This window comes from Dromiciops gliroides, chromosome 1 (assembly GCF_019393635.1).
Source record: "Dromiciops gliroides isolate mDroGli1 chromosome 1, mDroGli1.pri, whole genome shotgun sequence".
In the NCBI taxonomy this organism is placed as follows: Eukaryota; Metazoa; Chordata; class Mammalia; order Microbiotheria; family Microbiotheriidae; genus Dromiciops; species Dromiciops gliroides.
Genome location: NC_057861.1, coordinates 50,408,038 through 50,425,461, shown reverse-complemented (window position 1 = coordinate 50,425,461; position 17,424 = coordinate 50,408,038). Strand labels below are relative to the sequence as shown.

General features: G+C 50.4%; 1 protein-coding gene across 3 annotated transcripts in view; it reads right to left on the bottom strand.

Moving 5' to 3' along the window:
- Nucleotides 1–7,545: 7,545 nt before the first annotated feature.
- MAST3 (microtubule associated serine/threonine kinase 3) overlaps nt 7,546–17,424 on the bottom strand; it is a 90,348-nt gene continuing 80,469 nt past the window's right edge. For all 3 annotated transcript variants that reach the window (XM_043970822.1, XM_043970801.1, XM_043970811.1), the window contains 2 exons: nt 16,937–17,118; nt 7,546–12,791 (listed from right to left, as the gene is read on the bottom strand). In XM_043970822.1, coding sequence (XP_043826757.1) covers nt 11,692–12,791; nt 16,937–17,118 — 1,282 coding nt within the window. In that variant the 3' untranslated portion in view covers nt 7,546–11,691. The remainder of the gene's footprint in view (nt 12,792–16,936; nt 17,119–17,424) is intronic.

Genomic DNA, 17,424 nt, shown 5'->3' with positions numbered 1-17,424 from the left:
CAAAAGAGTGCCCATAACTGGCACTTACCGATGCATCCCAACAATGGTTCCTAAAGGAATTGATACAACTTCATCCCCTCTGAAAAATCCCCACTGCTGTTTGAAGCAGGCTGCCACAGTGGGCCAAGCATAGAAGTGGGGTGGGGGGTATTGAGATGATCCCTCAAGACTGATGCCCATGGCATGTTGTCTCCCCCATTACACAGGAAGTTCCTTGTGGGCAGAGACTATCTTTTGCCTTTCTTTGTGTCCCCCTGCTTGGGGCAGCTAGGTGGCACAGTGGATAGAGCACTGGCCCTGAAGTTAGGAGGCCCTGAGTTCAAATCTCACCTCAGATACTTACTAGCTGTGTGACCCTGGGCAAGTCACTTGACCCCAATTGCCTCAAACATCCAGGGCCATCTTCAGTCATCCTGGTCTATATCTTGCCACTAGACCCAGATGGCTCTGGAGGAGAGAGTGAGGTTGGTGACCTTGCACAGCCCTCCCTCATTTAAATCCAATTCAGTGCATTTCATGACATCACTCAGTGTCATGGTCCTCTTCTGGAATGAAGGACAAACAACAATCTCCCTGCTTAGTTCGGGGAGCCCCTTAACATTGACTGACTGATTGCCAGAATGCCTGGGCCTACCCCTTCTTGCTGCTAGGTATCTGGGACACACCATCTCTTGCTCAGTCCTTACCTGATGTCCTCTCCTGTCCCCTCCCCCAGCATCAACAGACCTCCTGGCATACACTGATACTCCCATGAGGAGGATGTATGGGGTGCTCAGGGAGGACCAGCCCCTCCAGTGTGAGGGCTTGCCGAACCTTCTTCAGGGTTGCTCATCCACCTTGGTGCCCACCTTCGCCCAACTCTTGCCTGTAGCTCCAAGAAGCTATAGCATGCACAGTGGTTACATCCGAGTAAACCATCTGGGTAGATGGGTTGAGAGGAACCGACAGACCTCAAACCTGTGGGTGAGTTAGAGGGCTGTCTACCCCAAGCATGTGAGGACCCCCGGCAGAATGGGCGGATGAGGACAATTTGTTCCAGCGGCTGTGAAGGAGGCTGGAGAAGGTGAGAACTTGGTCAGACGCAGAAGACCCTAAGGTCGTCTACCACCATCGCCAGTCATCTTGACTTTTGTCCGGCCACTGGACTTTGATGGCTCTGGAAGAGAGATCGAGATTGACACCTTTGTGCAACCCTTGCCTCACTTAAATCCAATTCACACAGGAGTCAAAACATCACCCCTTGATGTCAGGTCCCCTTCAAGAAACAAAGGACAAAGGACAACAACTCCCCACTAGGTAATACACTTCCTCTTCCTCTCAGTGAGATAGACACCCATCCCCCTCCTCAGTACTGAACAACCCCTCATTCCCATTCCTTCTCCCCTCCCCTCCAGACCTGCCCACTCATTCCAGAGAGTCCCTAGGAACCCCTGAGCTCTCTAATTAGCAAGCTCCCTTTCCTTTAAAGCCTCTTCCTCCTTTTCTCTTTTCCATCTTCTGGCTCTCCTTGGGATCCAACTGACAGTGAATCCTTTCCAGTCCTGGTTGCTCCTTCTCTCAGACCCAACTCCCTCCCCCAGTGGAGAATCAGAATATTCTTCTTTCTACCCTCTATTTCCACTATCATTGCTCAGAAATCTTTCCTCCTTTGAGGATCACGACGCCCAGATTCATCCCCCAAACCACATTCGGGCAGTTATTGTCCTCTGGCTCTCGGGACATATTCTTTCCTCTTCTCAGTGATTTCTGGCTCACCATCTCCCTCTCCACCCCTTGATTCCTGTCCTCCTATTCCAATTCCTCGATCTGTTTAATTCCAACAACTGACTCCTTCCTTCTGTAGACATAAGCTTAATGCCATTGTCAGACCTTTGATCTTGCTGTCACCCACATGGTCAAGAACACCCACCAAGGGGCAGCTAGGTGGCGCAGTGGATAGAGCACTGGCCCTGAAGTCAGGAGGACCTGAGTTCAAATCCGGCCTCAGACACTTAACACTTACTAGCTGTGTCACCCTGGGCAAGTCACTTAACCCCAATTGCCTCACTAAAAAAAAAAAATCACCCACCGAAAAAACCATCTCTCATTCTCTTCTTTTTTTTTTTTAGTGAGGCAATTGGGGTTGTGACTTGCCCAGGGTCACACAGCTAGTAAGTGTTAAGTGTCTGAGACCAGATTTGAACTCAGGTCCTCCTGACTCCAGGGCAGGTGCTCTATCCACTGCACCACCTAGCTGCCCCCTCTTATTCTCTTCTAAAGCCTCTGTGATCTGGCTTCTCGCCCCATGATTCAGCCAACCACAGGAGGGTGGAATGAGGTGGGGGCAGATGCCCAGAGTTCCACAGCCCCAGGGCTTTGCTCAGGTCCTCTGCATCTGGCCCTGGTAGAGCAGAGTGGAGGTGAGGGAACACTAGGGGGACAGAACAGGTGAAGCCTCCCTCCCAAGCTGTTCACTTAACCACCAATCTAATTAATTGACGGCCTTTCCTCTATTCTCCTCCTTCATAGCCTGCTTGTTGGTGTGCCTCCAGCCTCTCCCCACCCACCGGGATAGTGATCTTCCCAAAATGGAAGCCTGACCATATCACTTTCCCACTGAATAAATTCCATAACTCCTCCAGGATCAAATATACAAATCCCTGGTTGGTTTTTTTTGTTGTTGTTGTTGTTTTATTTTTATTTTTTGTATTTTTTGCGGGGTAATGAGGGTTAAGTGACTTGCTCAGGGTCACACAGTCAAGTGTCTGAGGCTGGATTTGAACTCAGGTCCTCCTGAATCTAAAGCCATTGCTTTATCCACTGCACCACCTAGCTGCAACACCATCCCCCACTTTGGTTTTTAAAGCTCTTAAAAACCTAAACCTTCCTACCTCTCCAGTCTTTTTACACGCCCCATATCTCTGGACCCAGCCATGCCTGGATTGCTCTTCCTCCTCCTATCTGCTTCAGGGCTTCCTTCAAATCTCAGATAAAAATCTCCCTTTCTGTAAGAAGCCTTTTCCAGTTCACTTTAATCCCAGCACCTTCCCTCAGAAAATACCCTCAATTCATCCTGTTATGGTGATTTCCATGCCGTCCCCCCAGTTCGACTGTAAACTCCTTGCGGGTCAGGGGCTGTCTTTTCTTTTTTCTTTATACATGCAGCACACAGTACAGTGCCTGGCACATAGTAGGTGCTTAATAACAGTAACATTCACATAGCCATCACCCCAATTCAGGCATTCATCCCCGGGCCCAACAGACTGTTAGTTATGCTTTTTGTTGTTGTTGTTGGGCAGGGCAATGAGGGTTAAGTGACTTGCCCAAGGTCACACAGCTAGTAAATGTCGTGTCTGAGGCTGAATTTGAACTCAGGTCCTCCTGAATCCAGGGCCAGCGCTTTATCCACTGTGCCACCTAGCTGCCCCCCATACTTGTTTAACATGATCGTACATGTACAACCAATATCTGATTGCTTATCATCTCAGGAAGAGGGGAGGGCAGGGAAGGGGGAGGAATAGAATTTGGAGCTCCTGTCTCAAACAGTGTTCCACCTCCCACCTTCTCCTCCATACATGGAACACCCTCCCCTTTAGAATCCTGGTTTCCTGGCCCAGATCAGTTGTAACCTTCTGTAGGCCTTTCCCAGTCCCCACAGCTGTGGGTGCTCTCCCCTCTTAAGTTTACTTTCCATTTCCATACATGGAACACCCTCCCCTTTAGAATCCTGGTTTCCTGGCCCAGATCAGTTGTAACCTTCTGTAGGCCTTTCCCAGTCCCCACAGCTGTGGGTGCTCTCCCCTCTTAAGTTTACTTTCCATTTACACTGTATGTATGCATGAATGATTTTTCCTCTGTTAGAATGTAAGTGGCTGAGGGCAGGGACTGATTTTTATTTTTAACCTTTGTAACCCCAGCACTGAACCCATACTAAGCACTTCATTAGATACTTTTCTTTTTTTTTTTTTTTGGAGTGTAAGGCAATGGAGGTTAAATGACTTGTCCAGGGTCACACAGCTAGTGTCAAGTGTTTGAGGCCGAACTTGAACTCAGGTACTCCTGAATCCAGGGCCAGTGCTTTTATCCACTGTGCCACCTAGCTGCCCTGATTACATTACTTCTAAGGCCCTTCTCTGCTCCAACTATAGGAAATCGGAGGACTCCTTAGATACCTCACATAGCAGTCCCAATGCAACCTACTTCAAGTGTTAGTTAAAATCCCCACCTTCTGCAAGATGCCTTTCCCCAGCCCCCATGATCTCCAATTTATCCTGTCTTTATCTTTGTACATAGCTATTTTACACATATCTTCCCCATTAGACTGAGCTCCTGGAAAAATGCGCCTGTTTGTTGCCTGCACACACATAGTAGGTGCTTAACAAATGCTTATTGACTTGACTGGGCACAAATGAACACGGATGCTTTTTTTTTGTCTTTTTAAAAAATTTTTTATTATTCAATCGAACACCCAGAAAATGCTCCCAGGCTTCTGCAAATGGCAATGGGGGAACAAGCCATGCACTGTAGCCAGCTAGTGATGGAATGGGCAGGATGACCTCTGTCTTCTTGGGCAGAGGAAAGTCCATCTTCAGGTGACAGGGAGAGGACAGACATCAGGAAACCAGGCCCAACAGACCTAGAAGCCTGGGGAGGGGGAGAGGAAAGGGGGCAGCTACCAGAGGCTTTGGTCACATAAAAAAAAAATCACACTTGACACAGTCTGGCAATGTGATACTGACATTCATCAGCAGCAATACGAACTGTACAGGAATTCTAGAAATCTGACATGGAAAAGGCCTGGTGCCCAGGATTCTCGGCACAACCGAGTTTAACCCCAGAGATGGCACACATGCATACTGAAATGTAAACATCAATGGCATAAGAAAATCAGGGCAAGGGGAAGGAGCAGCTCCAACTGCATACAAAACTCACCATCACAAGAGGAGTCCGGAGAATGTTCAAAGCTTACACAGAAGCCTGGCAGCGGAAGGTGTCTGAAGGGCACGGGCTGTGAACACTCCAGTTAGAGGGGTGTGGGAAACAGCACTTGAGCTATTAAAGGGGGAAGCGGATACAGCTAATTCTTGTCCTTAAAACCACAGGAGGAAGCAGACAGCTCATGCCATGGCTTCGAGTTTCCCTAGCTGGTGAATTTTCCATTACAAGTCTTAATTATGTGAAATGTTTCCCAAAAGACAAACAAGATGTTGGCCCAGGCATTTTTTCTTTTTGCATTCCAACTTTTTTTTTTTGGGGGGGGGGTGCTGGAAAAAAAGTAAAAATTCCCATGGACATGTTGACCATTTCCTGGGTTTTTTAGATGAATTATTCTCTCCAGAATTTGGGGTAGAATTTCCTCATCTGATCATCCCCTTTTCCTCTGGATTTAACCAAAGAATAAGGAAGGAGGGAGGGGAAGAAGGGCTTGATCCTTAAGAAATCTGGCTTCCTAGCCCTGGCTCTTGTGCTTGTGAACTTGGGCAAATTCCTTTCCCCTGGGCCTCAGTTTACCCATCTGTAAAATGAGAGAATTGGATCACAACGGTATAGAACCAAGAGCACTGGATTTGGAGTCACACAGACCTTGGTTTAAATTCCATGTCTGACCCTCACTGGCTAACAGTATGGCCACTCCTCTTGTCCAGCGTGGTCTCTAATACCCCCTTCCAGCTGTAGGTGGATCACCTTCTGGTCCCAGACAATCTCCCAAGTTGTAGCTCCTGGTTAGGACTATAGGAGAGTAAGCAATTCATTCATGCTGCATTTCTCTGACTGAGGGTTGTACCACTAACAGCTACCGTATACATAGTGGGCTTCTGAGTTGCAGGTCAGAAGAGGCCGGAATGTTACCTAACTAAACAAATACCGGTCTTGCTCAATCCCTCGGGAACACACTAGTGTTCACACCAGATTTACTTCTATAGGTCTGAGAACAAGCTTCAGGAAGTCAGCCGGGACTGTGTGGGAATTCTGTGGGCGAGCTCTTGGGGCTCCCCACAAGAGGAAGCTGACACTGTTGTCACACAACAGCAGAGTTCATACAGGTCATAATGCCAGGTTTTCCCCACTGTTAGATGAAATGCTTCTAGTTTCTACCATGATAAATGTTTTGCTGAACATCTAAGATCTGGAAGAATCCAAGATTAGACTTGTGGCTAAGCCATTAAGCCTTAAAGGATGCAACCACCTGGCTTCCAAAGGAGGAAAAAAAAAATCACTTAAAAAATGGCTACTTCCTGTTTTAAAGGAAATTTAAGAGAAACAGATCCATGAGTATGCTAGCAAACTAGCCTTGGAAATTCCCCGCAAAGCCCTAAGTTCTTCGTTGTCTTTTTTTTTTTAAAGGCCGAATCTTACTCACAGGCCTAATCCCATGGCTGATCATTAAAGGGGTTAGGACTGCTATTTCCAATCTGTGCCAGTTCACCCCTTAGGTAGCCTGGTGGCCTTTTTTTTTTTTGGTGAGGCAATTGGGGTTAAGTGACTTGCCCAGGGTCACACAGCTAGTAAGTGTCAAGGATCTGAGGCCAGATTGGAACTCAGGTCCTCCTGAATCCAGGGCCAGTGCTCTCTCTATCCACTGCACCGCCTAGCTGCCCCAGCCTGGCGGCTCTTTACTCTTAGGGATTCCTCAAATTGGTGCCAGGTTTGGCCCAGGCGACTCAGAATCCCAAGCTCACAAAATCTACCAGGTTGAGCCTCCCCGGCAGCAGGGATCACAAGTGTAACACCACTTCTGGCTTTCTCACAAACTTGTACAGACGGGCCTGAAGCCCGCCATGTGCACCCACATTCTTCAGTTTTGGAGATGGATATTTTGCCCCCAAATCTAAGCCCAATGTTGTTGAAGAATGGATTTGTCCTTGATGCTACTGGCCTCAGAAAGGGGGGGGGTCCCCCCTTAAAAAAAAAAGATGTCAGTATGATTAGGGAGGCAGGACCACTGGACCAGGAGCCAGAAGACCAGTCCTGTCTTTGCCACTGACTGCTGAGGTCTGACCTCGGGCAAGCCTCCTGTAAAATGGGTCAACTGGGTTACCAACTCCCCTTTGAACTGAGCTAAGATCCTGAGTCTAAACCAGAATCCCCTTTACAGTAACGCCAAGCGATCACTTCACCTCTGCCTGTAGGCCTCTCTCGGGACAGCCAACATGGCTTTCAGAAAGCCCCCTTTCTGATTCCTCCCAACTCCGACTGCTCTTTCACATTCTATCAAGTTTACAAGAGATAGCATGGCACTGGAAGATCTGGTAGGAAAGAGCATCTCTAGAGTGCCTACTATATGCTAAACACTTCACAATGGTCTCATTTGACACTCACCACAACCCTTCAAGGTAGGTGCTGTTATTGTCCCTTATTTACAGATAAGGAAACTGAAGCAGAGTGAAGTGACTTGCCCAGAGTCACAGCCAGTAGGTGTCTGAGGTACAATTTGAACTTGGGTCGTCCTAACTCCAGGCCCAGCCTTTTATTCCCTGGACCACCTTGCTACCTCCAATGGGAAGGAGGTACCCACTCAGCAAGACATCCTACAAAGGGGGTAGGGTCTTAACTTGCCACCTTTGAACACTTAAGAGCGTAGTTTTCTGACAGCTACTTCATTGTAAAAAGTTTCATTTGCAATCCTGTGTATTTTGTTTTAGGCATTTCAAAACATGATTCTGGGGAAGGGGTGGAAAGACACACACAAAAGGTTAAGGAGCGCTGAGCTAATCCAACCCCTTTGTATTACAGGGGTGGACATTTGAAGCCCATGGAAAGCAAGTGACTGGCCAAAGGTCCCAGTGTGAGTAAGGTAACAGAACTGGTTCTGGAGCAGTTCTTAACCAGGGGTCCACAGACTCCCAACCCCCACCAAGGAGTCTGTGGATAGATATCAGGGGGGGTCTGCAAACATGGATGGGGACAAAATGACACCTTTATTTTCACTAACTAACCTTTAATGGAAACCTGACCTTTTCTTCAATTTCTTCCTTTTGTTTTTGGAAGGCGATTGGGGTTAAGTGACTTGCCCAGGGTCACACAGCTAGTGCCAGAGACCGAATTTAGAGTAGTGCTCTACCCACTGCCCCATTTCCTTCGATCACTTGAAAACATGATTCTGAGAGGGGGGTCCAGGTTCAAAGTAGGGTGAAGGCTGGCCCAGAATCTCAGCCTTCTGAGCAGTTGTTCTGTGCTGATACCAGTTGCATCACAAGAGCCTTTTAGGCTCGTCCCTGACCCACTTCTGAGCTTCTAAGTGGGTGTTTAATAAGTGATTGGTGAGTTCCCATTAGGAAAGCGCTCTCCAAGTCACTGGGATTTTTACTAAACACCTACTAAGTGCCAGGCACTAGGTTAGCTGCTGGAACAGCAGATACGAGCCCCAGGAATAGACAGGAGACAAAATCTGCAGAGGGAGCCAACCATAAAACCGCAACCTCAGATGAATATACATGAATGGTCCAAAATATAGGAAACGAGTGCGGTAGAAACTTGGGATGGATCCTCCTTGATGAAGCAAGGTCATCTCCCATGGGCATCGCTGAGACTGACCCTGGGCTGGATCAGCTTTTCAAGGTCCTATCCACTGGGAAAACCTGACTATGGGCCTAGGGACGGGCTGTGACCTGAGGAGGAAGCACAAGCCTGGCTCCAGCACGCTGGGAAAACCCTCAATGATCCCAAGTCTCGGGAAGTAAAATATCAGATTGGAAGGGAGAAGAGGCACCTTGCTCCATCTGTTCCCCTGCTGATGGGCAAACAGACAGGATATCACACTATTTCAAAGCATCATCTGAATATCAAGGAACAGGATGATCATTCATCAGGACAGAATGGGAGTCCTCAAGCTCAATGGGGGCCAAGGGCAGAGGAACTGAAAAAGATGCTAAAATGACAAAAATATTTGACTGGGAAGTTGACACACGGTTACCTCTTACTTTCTGTCCCCCCCCCACCCCGCCCCAATTTTCTGAACATTTCTATTCGAGAAAACCTTTGGGCCGTGAGCTCATACAAAAACTTGAGTTTAGTTCAGAAGAGTGTAAGCTCTCACAGGGCAGGGTCTGGTCCCCCCCTTTATGAGTCTAGGGACACAACAAGTGTTTAATAAATGCCTGTAAAAATGCCTCTCAACCTTAGCAGGGACAGAGTTTACTTCTCCCCATTGCTCCCTTTGGAACCAAGAGGCATAAACCGGTGGGGCCAAGGAAGGGATGTCCCCTGTTCTTTCCCATTGAGCCAACTCAGGAAGACCCTTTGCTCAATGCCTCCTGGTGCAGGAGTGACCCTGGGCTCTGCAGCTCCTAACAGGCTGGAAAGGCTCTGAGCCCTGCTGGACTATGGGTCTGCCATCGTGTGAAGGTCAGCTATAGGCTGACCCATTTTTCAGCCACAACAGAATGTCTCCTAAGAGGGACCCTTTGGTGGTGATGTTGATGGAGGAGCTACCTGCACAGAGGACCAGAGGACTACAGGTTAAGAGTCCATCAAGCCCACTCCTCTCATTCCTCAGAGGAGGAAGCTGGGGTCATACAGCCAGGAAGGGCCCCCGCCTCAACTTTCTAGTCTACCACTCCATGCTGCTGAGTCAAGCAGATCTGTCCAGGGATTCCAGACCTTTACACACGGCAAACAAAGGCTCAAGCAGTTTCACATCCTGGATGGGGGCGCCTGCACCTGTTCTCAGCTGGACTGAGTCCTCAGAGCATGAGGCTGGCCCGGCTCCCCAGAGGAGGAGGAATAAGGACCTCGCCTCAGCTGGGCCAGGAGGATGGAGATGGCCCAGCTCGGGAAGGCGGCTCCTGCAGGCCTTCTCTGGTGACAGAAGCCTCAGCTCTCCCCCTTCCCACCAGGCCAAACTGCACCTCCCGGGGAGGCTGGCTTTTCCTTCCATGGTCCCCCAGGCATTGCCGCCCCACCTCATCCCAGCCTTGAAAGACCCCTCCAGTCCAAACCAGATGGGTTAGGAAAAACTGTCCCTCAAGGTGTGCCAGGTGCATTCGAGAGGACGGCGCCTCGGATCTCGATATAAGATTAAGTTATAGGACCCATTCCTGGATGTTCCCAGACCTAGCTCCACTTCTCCACAAGGGGATGCTTGGAAGTTCAGACACTCAAAACATGGGCTGAAACTCTTGAAACCAGAGACAAAGAGCAGGAGCCCCACGTCCCACAGGGTCCAAGGGGAAGGGGAGAGGGAGCTGGAGAGAAGCAAAGTTTAGGAGAACTCCCAGCTGGCTGCTGGTAGCAACAGGGCAGTGATGGAAGAAGGAAAAGACCCTGGGGCCTGGGAGTCAACATTTAGTCCCAGCTCTGCCTCTAATTTACTATGTGGCCTCAAGCAAGTTACATCACCTCTGACACTCTCAGCTCTGCCATCCTGTGTTCCAGGGGCCTTCCCAGCTCTGCCGTCCTTTGTTCCAGGGGCCCTCCCAGCTCTGCCATCCTGTGTTCCAGGGGCCTTCCCAGCTCTGGCATCCTTTGTTCCAGGGGCCCTCCCAGCTCTGACGTCCTGAGTTCTGAGGGCCCTCCCAGCTCTGACATTCTGGGTTGAGGGCCCTCCCATCCTGTGTTCTAGGGGCCCCCTAGCTCTGACCTTATTCAGTGACTAACAGTCAGGGAAATCACATACCACCTCTGACATCTCACAAGAACTTCTGTTTTGACAGAAGGTGTCCCCAGAGGCTCAGGAGCAGGGCTCCCTTCTTCCTCCCAAAGCGCTGGTTTACAGTAAACATGCAGGGTTTGTTTGGGTGCTGGGGTGGGGAGGAAGGAGAGAAGAGAACCCTTCTTTAAGGTCGCTGGACCTAGAGAGAAGGGCTCTACAATCAGCAGCTACAGTCTGTGACAAAGAGTGGTGGGAAATTTGTACTCGTAGCCATTTCTGCCGTGCATGTGCATGTGCATGTGCATGGGGGGGAGAGGAGGGAATCGTTCTATTGCATCTGAATCCCACAGCCTGATCCAGACACCTCTGGTGAGACAGCCCTTGAGTCCACCCTCCATTACCCACTCCATTCCACCCTTGAGGGAGCAGATTTTTGCCTTCAGCAGAAAGAAGCCCCTCCCCCTCCCACCCATGGCAGGTGGGTGACGTGGGAGGGAGACCGTACAGCTTCCAGCTCTGGCTGGACCCCTGGGCACTGGGACCATGCTACTGCTTGAGGCAAGAGTTAACCCCCCCCCCCCAAAATAGAAAACCCCCAGCCAGGAGTGATGCAGAGGGTTTTGTTCCTCACTCCCGGATGGGGGTCAAGGTGCCTTCATGGAAGCTCTGTGCTCAAGTCTCATCTTAGCTTATAAAAGTAATAAATTAATTGTAGGGATCTGCCTCCGAGGCTATTTACAAAGTGCCTGACCAGGTGAGGAAAGCCCTCCTCTCCCCTCACAGCACCTGCATGCTACAAAAATAAGGAGACTTCTTTCCAGTTTGTAGAAAAAACTCATGGTGGTTCTGGTTAAAGTCCGTGGTTTCCTTGTACTGGGTCTGGTGTTTTCTGGTGGTGGTTGTATTTTTTCCCCCAACGGGCACGTCCCAAAGGCTTGCTCTTCCTGAGGTTCGTGGCTTTCGGAAGGTGGTGAGTTTCCTTTCTCCCGCACCCTGTCACGAGGACACATGCATCAACTTGACTCAAATCTGAGAGGCAGATGCAGAGTGGGTGGGATGGGCGGGGGCAGGGGGTCCTCGAAGCCCTTCTGGGAGGGTGCCTCTTCCTGCAGGTATGCCTCCTAGCGCCGTTCCCCATCCCTCCTCTTCACTGGACCTGCCGCATCTCGGGGACTTGCTCTGGGAGCTCGAGGGTCAGGTCCTGCCCGCTCCTGGCCTCCTGAGAGCTGAAGGATGGGCAGGGACTTGGCAGCCTGCAGGGGCCCCCGAAGAGCTCGGCCCGCCGCCCTGGGAGGCTGCTGCCCCGAGCTCAAGTCCCGTAGGTCCCGGCTGTTCCGCCGCTGGGACGAGAGGCTCTTGTACTCTACGGCCTTGGTGCCATCTGTTTGCTCGGTGTAGACCTTGGCCAGCAGCTGGAGGGGTGGATAGGAGCCCTGACACTCCCACTCAGCCGAGCCCGGCTCGTGCACCTCACCCTCCAGGCCCTGCACGGCGATCTGGGGCACAGGCGGGGGCTTCTGTCCCCTGGGCTCTGCCTGCTCCTCCTGCCCACAGGAGCCCGGAGGCTCAGGCTCATCGAAGCTCACCTCTTGGACGGCCTCTTGTTTTTTGAAGGAGTCTCGGCGCTCAGACAGGTTGAGGCGCCGCATGACCACCACCTCCTGGTCCCGTTCGTGCCGGTCCCCAGCCCAGTCTCTACTCCGGCTAGCTGTGCCCTGGTAGCTGGCCCGGCCGTGGTCTCCGGGACTGCCACTGCCAGCCCCAGACGTCTCCTCGAGGCCGTCCCCGTCTCCCGCTGGCATTTCGAGTGTGAGTTTACGCCCCCCCAGAGGCTTCTTTTCCACCAAGGAGGGGGCAATTTTGTCGGCAGACTGCCCTCGTTTCAGGAGAGGAGATCGGGGTGTCTCGGCACTGCGTGGTCGAGATGTCTGCCTGGTGATCATGGGGGGAGACAAGGTCTTACCCTGGAAGGCATAGAGGTTTTTCGGGTAACCTGGTAAAGGAGAAGGAGATCTCTGTGGTGATGGGGGCTGGGGTCCTGGGGAGGGAGTACAGGCCAGCGGGGATGGAGGGATGCTGCTTGTTGACTTCCGGCGACCGACTTTATAGCGAGGGGCCCCCAGCTTGGACGCCAGCCCGTGCAGGGAGCTAGGCCGGATGTGGCCTGCTGGGGAGGTGGGAGTGCTGGAGGAGGGTGAAGTGCTCTGTGGAGACGCCGTATCTGGAAAATGAGAAATGCCAGAAGTGGGAACCAAAGCCAAGACTCCCGAAACTACCCATGCCAAGAACACGGTCTGCTGCTGGAGCTAGTGTGGGGACACCTCCAACCACTCCTCCTGCCTCGTCCCTGATGGATGCAAGCTGAGACGAGCCCTTTAGAGCAGTGTGGGCTGGGTTAGGCTTCTGGAGCACAGGCTGCCTGGACACAATGATTTTGTCACCACACCCCGAGAAGGAGCAGAAGCAATAGCAGATGTGGGAATGGACAAGGGAAAGAGACAACGTTGGGAAGGGAGGGAGGCTTTATGAAGCACCTACTATGTGTCAGAAGCACCTACTATGCATCAGGCACTATGCTGAGCGCTTCCCAACTATCCTCATGACAACTCAGGGAGGGAGGTGTTATTATTATCATCCCCATTTTATAGTTGAGGAGCTGAGGCAGACAGAGGTGAAGGGACTTGCCCAGGGTCATCTAGTTGGATGTGAACTTGCAGGTTTAGAACTAGACATGAGGGGCAGCTAGGTGGCACAGTGGATAAAGCACTGGCCTGGGATTCAGGAAAACCTGAGTTCAAATCTGGCTGCAGACACTTGACACTTGCTAGCTGTGTGACCCTGGGCAAGTCACTTAACCCTAATTACCCTGCAAAAATTAAAAACAACAACAACAACAACAACAACAACAAACAAACAAGAACTAGACATGACCTGAGAGAGAATCTAATCTGCCCCTTCACTGCATAGATGATGAACCTGAGGTCCAGAAAAGCAAGGGGACTTCAGGCTTCCCAGCACCTCTGCTTGCTATGGCCAAGTCCCTCATCTCCTGGCCCTGCCTCTGCCCAGGTTAACTACCCCAGGGATCCCCTGGATGCTCTCCAGGTTCCAACGGAACAGATCCGTTTGCTGCTCCCCAGACCCAGCATTCAATCTCTAGACTCGGTTTTTGCCTGTGTTTCCTATGCTGGGAATGTATTCTCTCCAAAATCCCTAGCTTCTTTCCATCATCATTCTCATCGCAAGCATTTACAAAGCGCACCACAAAAATTACCTCCCCCTCATGACAACCCTGGAAGAGGGAGGGGCTACGATTGTCTCCATTTTGCAGAGGAGGAAACTGAGGCTGAACGGTTCCCTTAACTAGAAAGTGACTGAGGCAGCCTTGGAACTCAAGCAGTTTTGACTCCAAGTCCAGCGTTTGAACCGACGCGCCCCCTAGCGGCCTTCAGTGTTCAGCTCATGTCTTCCTGACGTAGAATGGACCCTCCTTGAAGACAGGGCTATTTGTCATTTTGTGGCTGCATCCCTGGAACCTAGTCCAGAGCATGGCAGATAATTAGTGCCTGACACATGCTTGTTGGACTGGACAGACTTGTCTGAAGACAGGAAGGCAGGGAAGGGGGAGAGGCAGGCACTGAAGCCTCCACTGCCCCATCTACCTCTAGGCTGCCTCCAACATCTGCCCTGGGGATGGCGGAGAGAAGCCAGGAAGCTGCCTGAGCTCTCCCGTTTCCTTCAAAAACAACATTAAATCAAGCCTCCGAATGGATTCTGAAACGACAGAACCTACAAAAAGACAGAGAGACCCAATCTTCCAACTTGAGACAGTTGAGAAGACTTCAGCAAAGGTTGGTCTCACTCAGGCAAAAGGGGAGCACGGCACAGTTCAGCGCAGCGCAGGACGAAGGGGAGCAGGGCAAGTCAGTGGGAGGCTCTCGGCCACCACATAGCAACTGAGGCCCCTTGGTCCTCACTCAGCAGGCTGGTGGCACAGCAGGCCAGTTGTGAGAGCCGCTAACACCAGCTGAGGGGGCAAACTGACATCTAAACTCGTGCCACCCACAGGACAGGCACGACTAGGCCAAGCCATCTCAGCATAAGGTTTGGGGATGTGAGGAATCCACAAGGCACAGAGGCCTCAGAGCAGAACTCCAGTGACCCGGCCCCTATCCCCCAGCACAAGAAGCTTGCGACAGCGGCCCCTGTACCACAGAAGCAGACCTCATCTTTAAAGGTAAAAAAAATACAAGCCACAATATGAGTAAGAAACAGAAAAGGGCCCTTTACCATTGAGAGCTTCTGTGTTGACAGGGAAGACGAAAATACAAACTCCGATGAAGACAATACCTTCAAAATGCCTACATGTGAAGCCTCAAGGGGGAAGATGAATTGGTCTCAAGACCAAAAAGCCTTCTTGGAAGAGCTCAAAGAGGATTTTAAAAATCAAATGAGAGAAGTAGAAGAAAAAATGGGAAAAGATATGAGAGAAATGAGAGTTACACAAGAAAATTATATAAAGTGAATCAACAGCTTGGAAAAGGAAGCAGAAAAACTGACTGAAGAAAACAATTCCTTAAAAAATACAACTGGCCAAAAATGGGGACAACTGGTCAAATGGAAAAGGAGGTGCAACAGTTTACTAAAGAAAATAAGGCCTTAAAAATTCGAATTGGGGGGCAGCTAGGTGGTGCAGTGGATAGAGCACCGGCCCTGGAGTCAGGAGGACCCGAGTTCAAGTCCGGCCTCAGACACTTAACACTTACTAGCTGTGTGACCCTGGGCAAGTCACTTAATCCCAATTGCCTCACCAAAAAAAACCCAAACAAACCAGAATGAAAGAGCTATAACACAGATAAAAATCTAAGTATCCTGCCATTTGGAAGGCCCCAGAGAGAAGGCCACTGTGGAAGGTCCCATCCATGCACCTTGCTGTTTTCCAGGTTCTCTGGATTCAGGTCTTGCCAGAACGACCACTGGAAGAGCAAGGAAGGGACAGGTAGACCCGCTGTTCTCTGCCCTGGTCAAACAACATCTACGGACAGTCGTGTTGTGTGCCAGGTGCCACATTTTAGGAAGAACAGTGAAAACATGCGAAGTGTTATTGAAAAACTGGGAGGCAGACTAAGACGGCAGTAGAGGTTGGGACAGCGCCATATCAGTTAAAAGAATTACGGATTTAGAGGGTGGGGGGAGAGTGGATGATAAGTTCCCTTCTTAAAACTATACAGAAGGTGGGGGCAGCTAGCTGGTGCAGTGGATAGAGCACTGGCCCTGGAGTCAGGAGGACCTGAGTTCAAATCCAGCCTCAGGCACTTAACACTTACTAGCTGTGTGACCCTGGGCAAGTCACTTAACCCCAACTGCCTCACTTAAAAAAAACAAAACAAAACAAAACGATGCAGAAATTGACTGGTTTACCTGGAGAGTTTGTTGGTTAGTATTTATTTGGTACCTACTGTGCTTAGCGCTGGGGGTTCAAAGAAAGGAAAAAGACAAGGGGATTTTCCTCTCACTGAAGGTCTCCAGGTAAAGGCAGATAAACCACTTGTGGGGCATATTGTGGGGGAGATCCTTATTTGGGTCTGGACTGGACAAGGGTAAGAGGTTCTTAATACTTCCTGTGTCACAGGCCCCTTGGTCAACCTGGTGAAGCCTAGGAACCGATTCTCAGATAAGGTTTTGAAATAACGGAAGCAATTAGGATTGGGGGAATTTCAGTCAGAGCTTTAGTAATCCATTTGTCAACTTTGTCCCCATCTTCTGCTCATCTCTGCCTCCTGGCTGCCCAGGCTTCCTTCAAGTTCCAGTGAAACTCCCATTTTCTACAGGACGCCTTTCCCCGAGCCCTCTGAATTTGGTGCTTTCCCTTTGAGGATTATTTCCAGTTTCTCCTGTATATAACTTGCTTGTACACGGTTGTTTTGCATATTGTCACTAGATGGTAAGCTCTGAGGACAGCCTCTTGTCTTTTGCCTCTTGTATCCCCAGTGCTTAAACGTACAGCTTGACTCATAGTAGGTACTGGATAAATGCTTGCACGGATGATACCAAAGCTCATGTTGGCAAATAGGAAAATCCCTATGCCAAGAGACCCATGCAAATGAGTTTAAAGGAAAAAGGCAGAACTGGTCAAAGTAATCATGTAGGCAAACATCCTTGGAGCCCAGGAGCGAGCTGCCAGGGAGAACTAACCACCCACCTCAACCTGGAGTTCTCTAGAGATTCTCAGATTAGAAGAATGCAACTCTGATTAAATCAGCAAATGAGCAGAGAAGAGGCAGCCCCAAGCACCCGATGGGCCCCCTGAGCATCCTTCCCCTCTTCCCAGACACCACCAAGGAAACAGGAACAGCGGCTTGGTACCTGGCGGGGCATCGGGAGCAGGGCTGCAGCACGGGGTGGCTGGCCCGGGGGACAGGCTGTGGGTGGGAGAGCCAGGAAGGCTCTCACTGGAAGACAGGGAGTGGTGGAGCCCAGAAGAGAAACTTCGACTTGTGTGCAGCATTGTCGACTGCTTGGAGATCTTTTTAAAGAGAGATTTCCTCCTTTGAAGGCAGAGAAGAACAAACATCGCACCCACATTAGGGAGTAGGAAGTAAGCCCTAGCTCAGAATGCCCTTGGAATGGACACAGGAGACTGTGTCTCCTCTCTGGGCTTCATCTGTAAAACAACAGGGTACCAGAGGCTTAAACCTTGTTTGTGACATGGGCCCTCTGGCAGGCTGGGGAAGCCCAGGGGTGGCCTGACCCCTTCTTGGAAGGGCTTTAAGGCCATAAAATTAAATCTACATGGTTATTAAGGAAGCCAAAGGTTAGTGACAATAAAGATGGAATTTAATCTTTTCCCCATC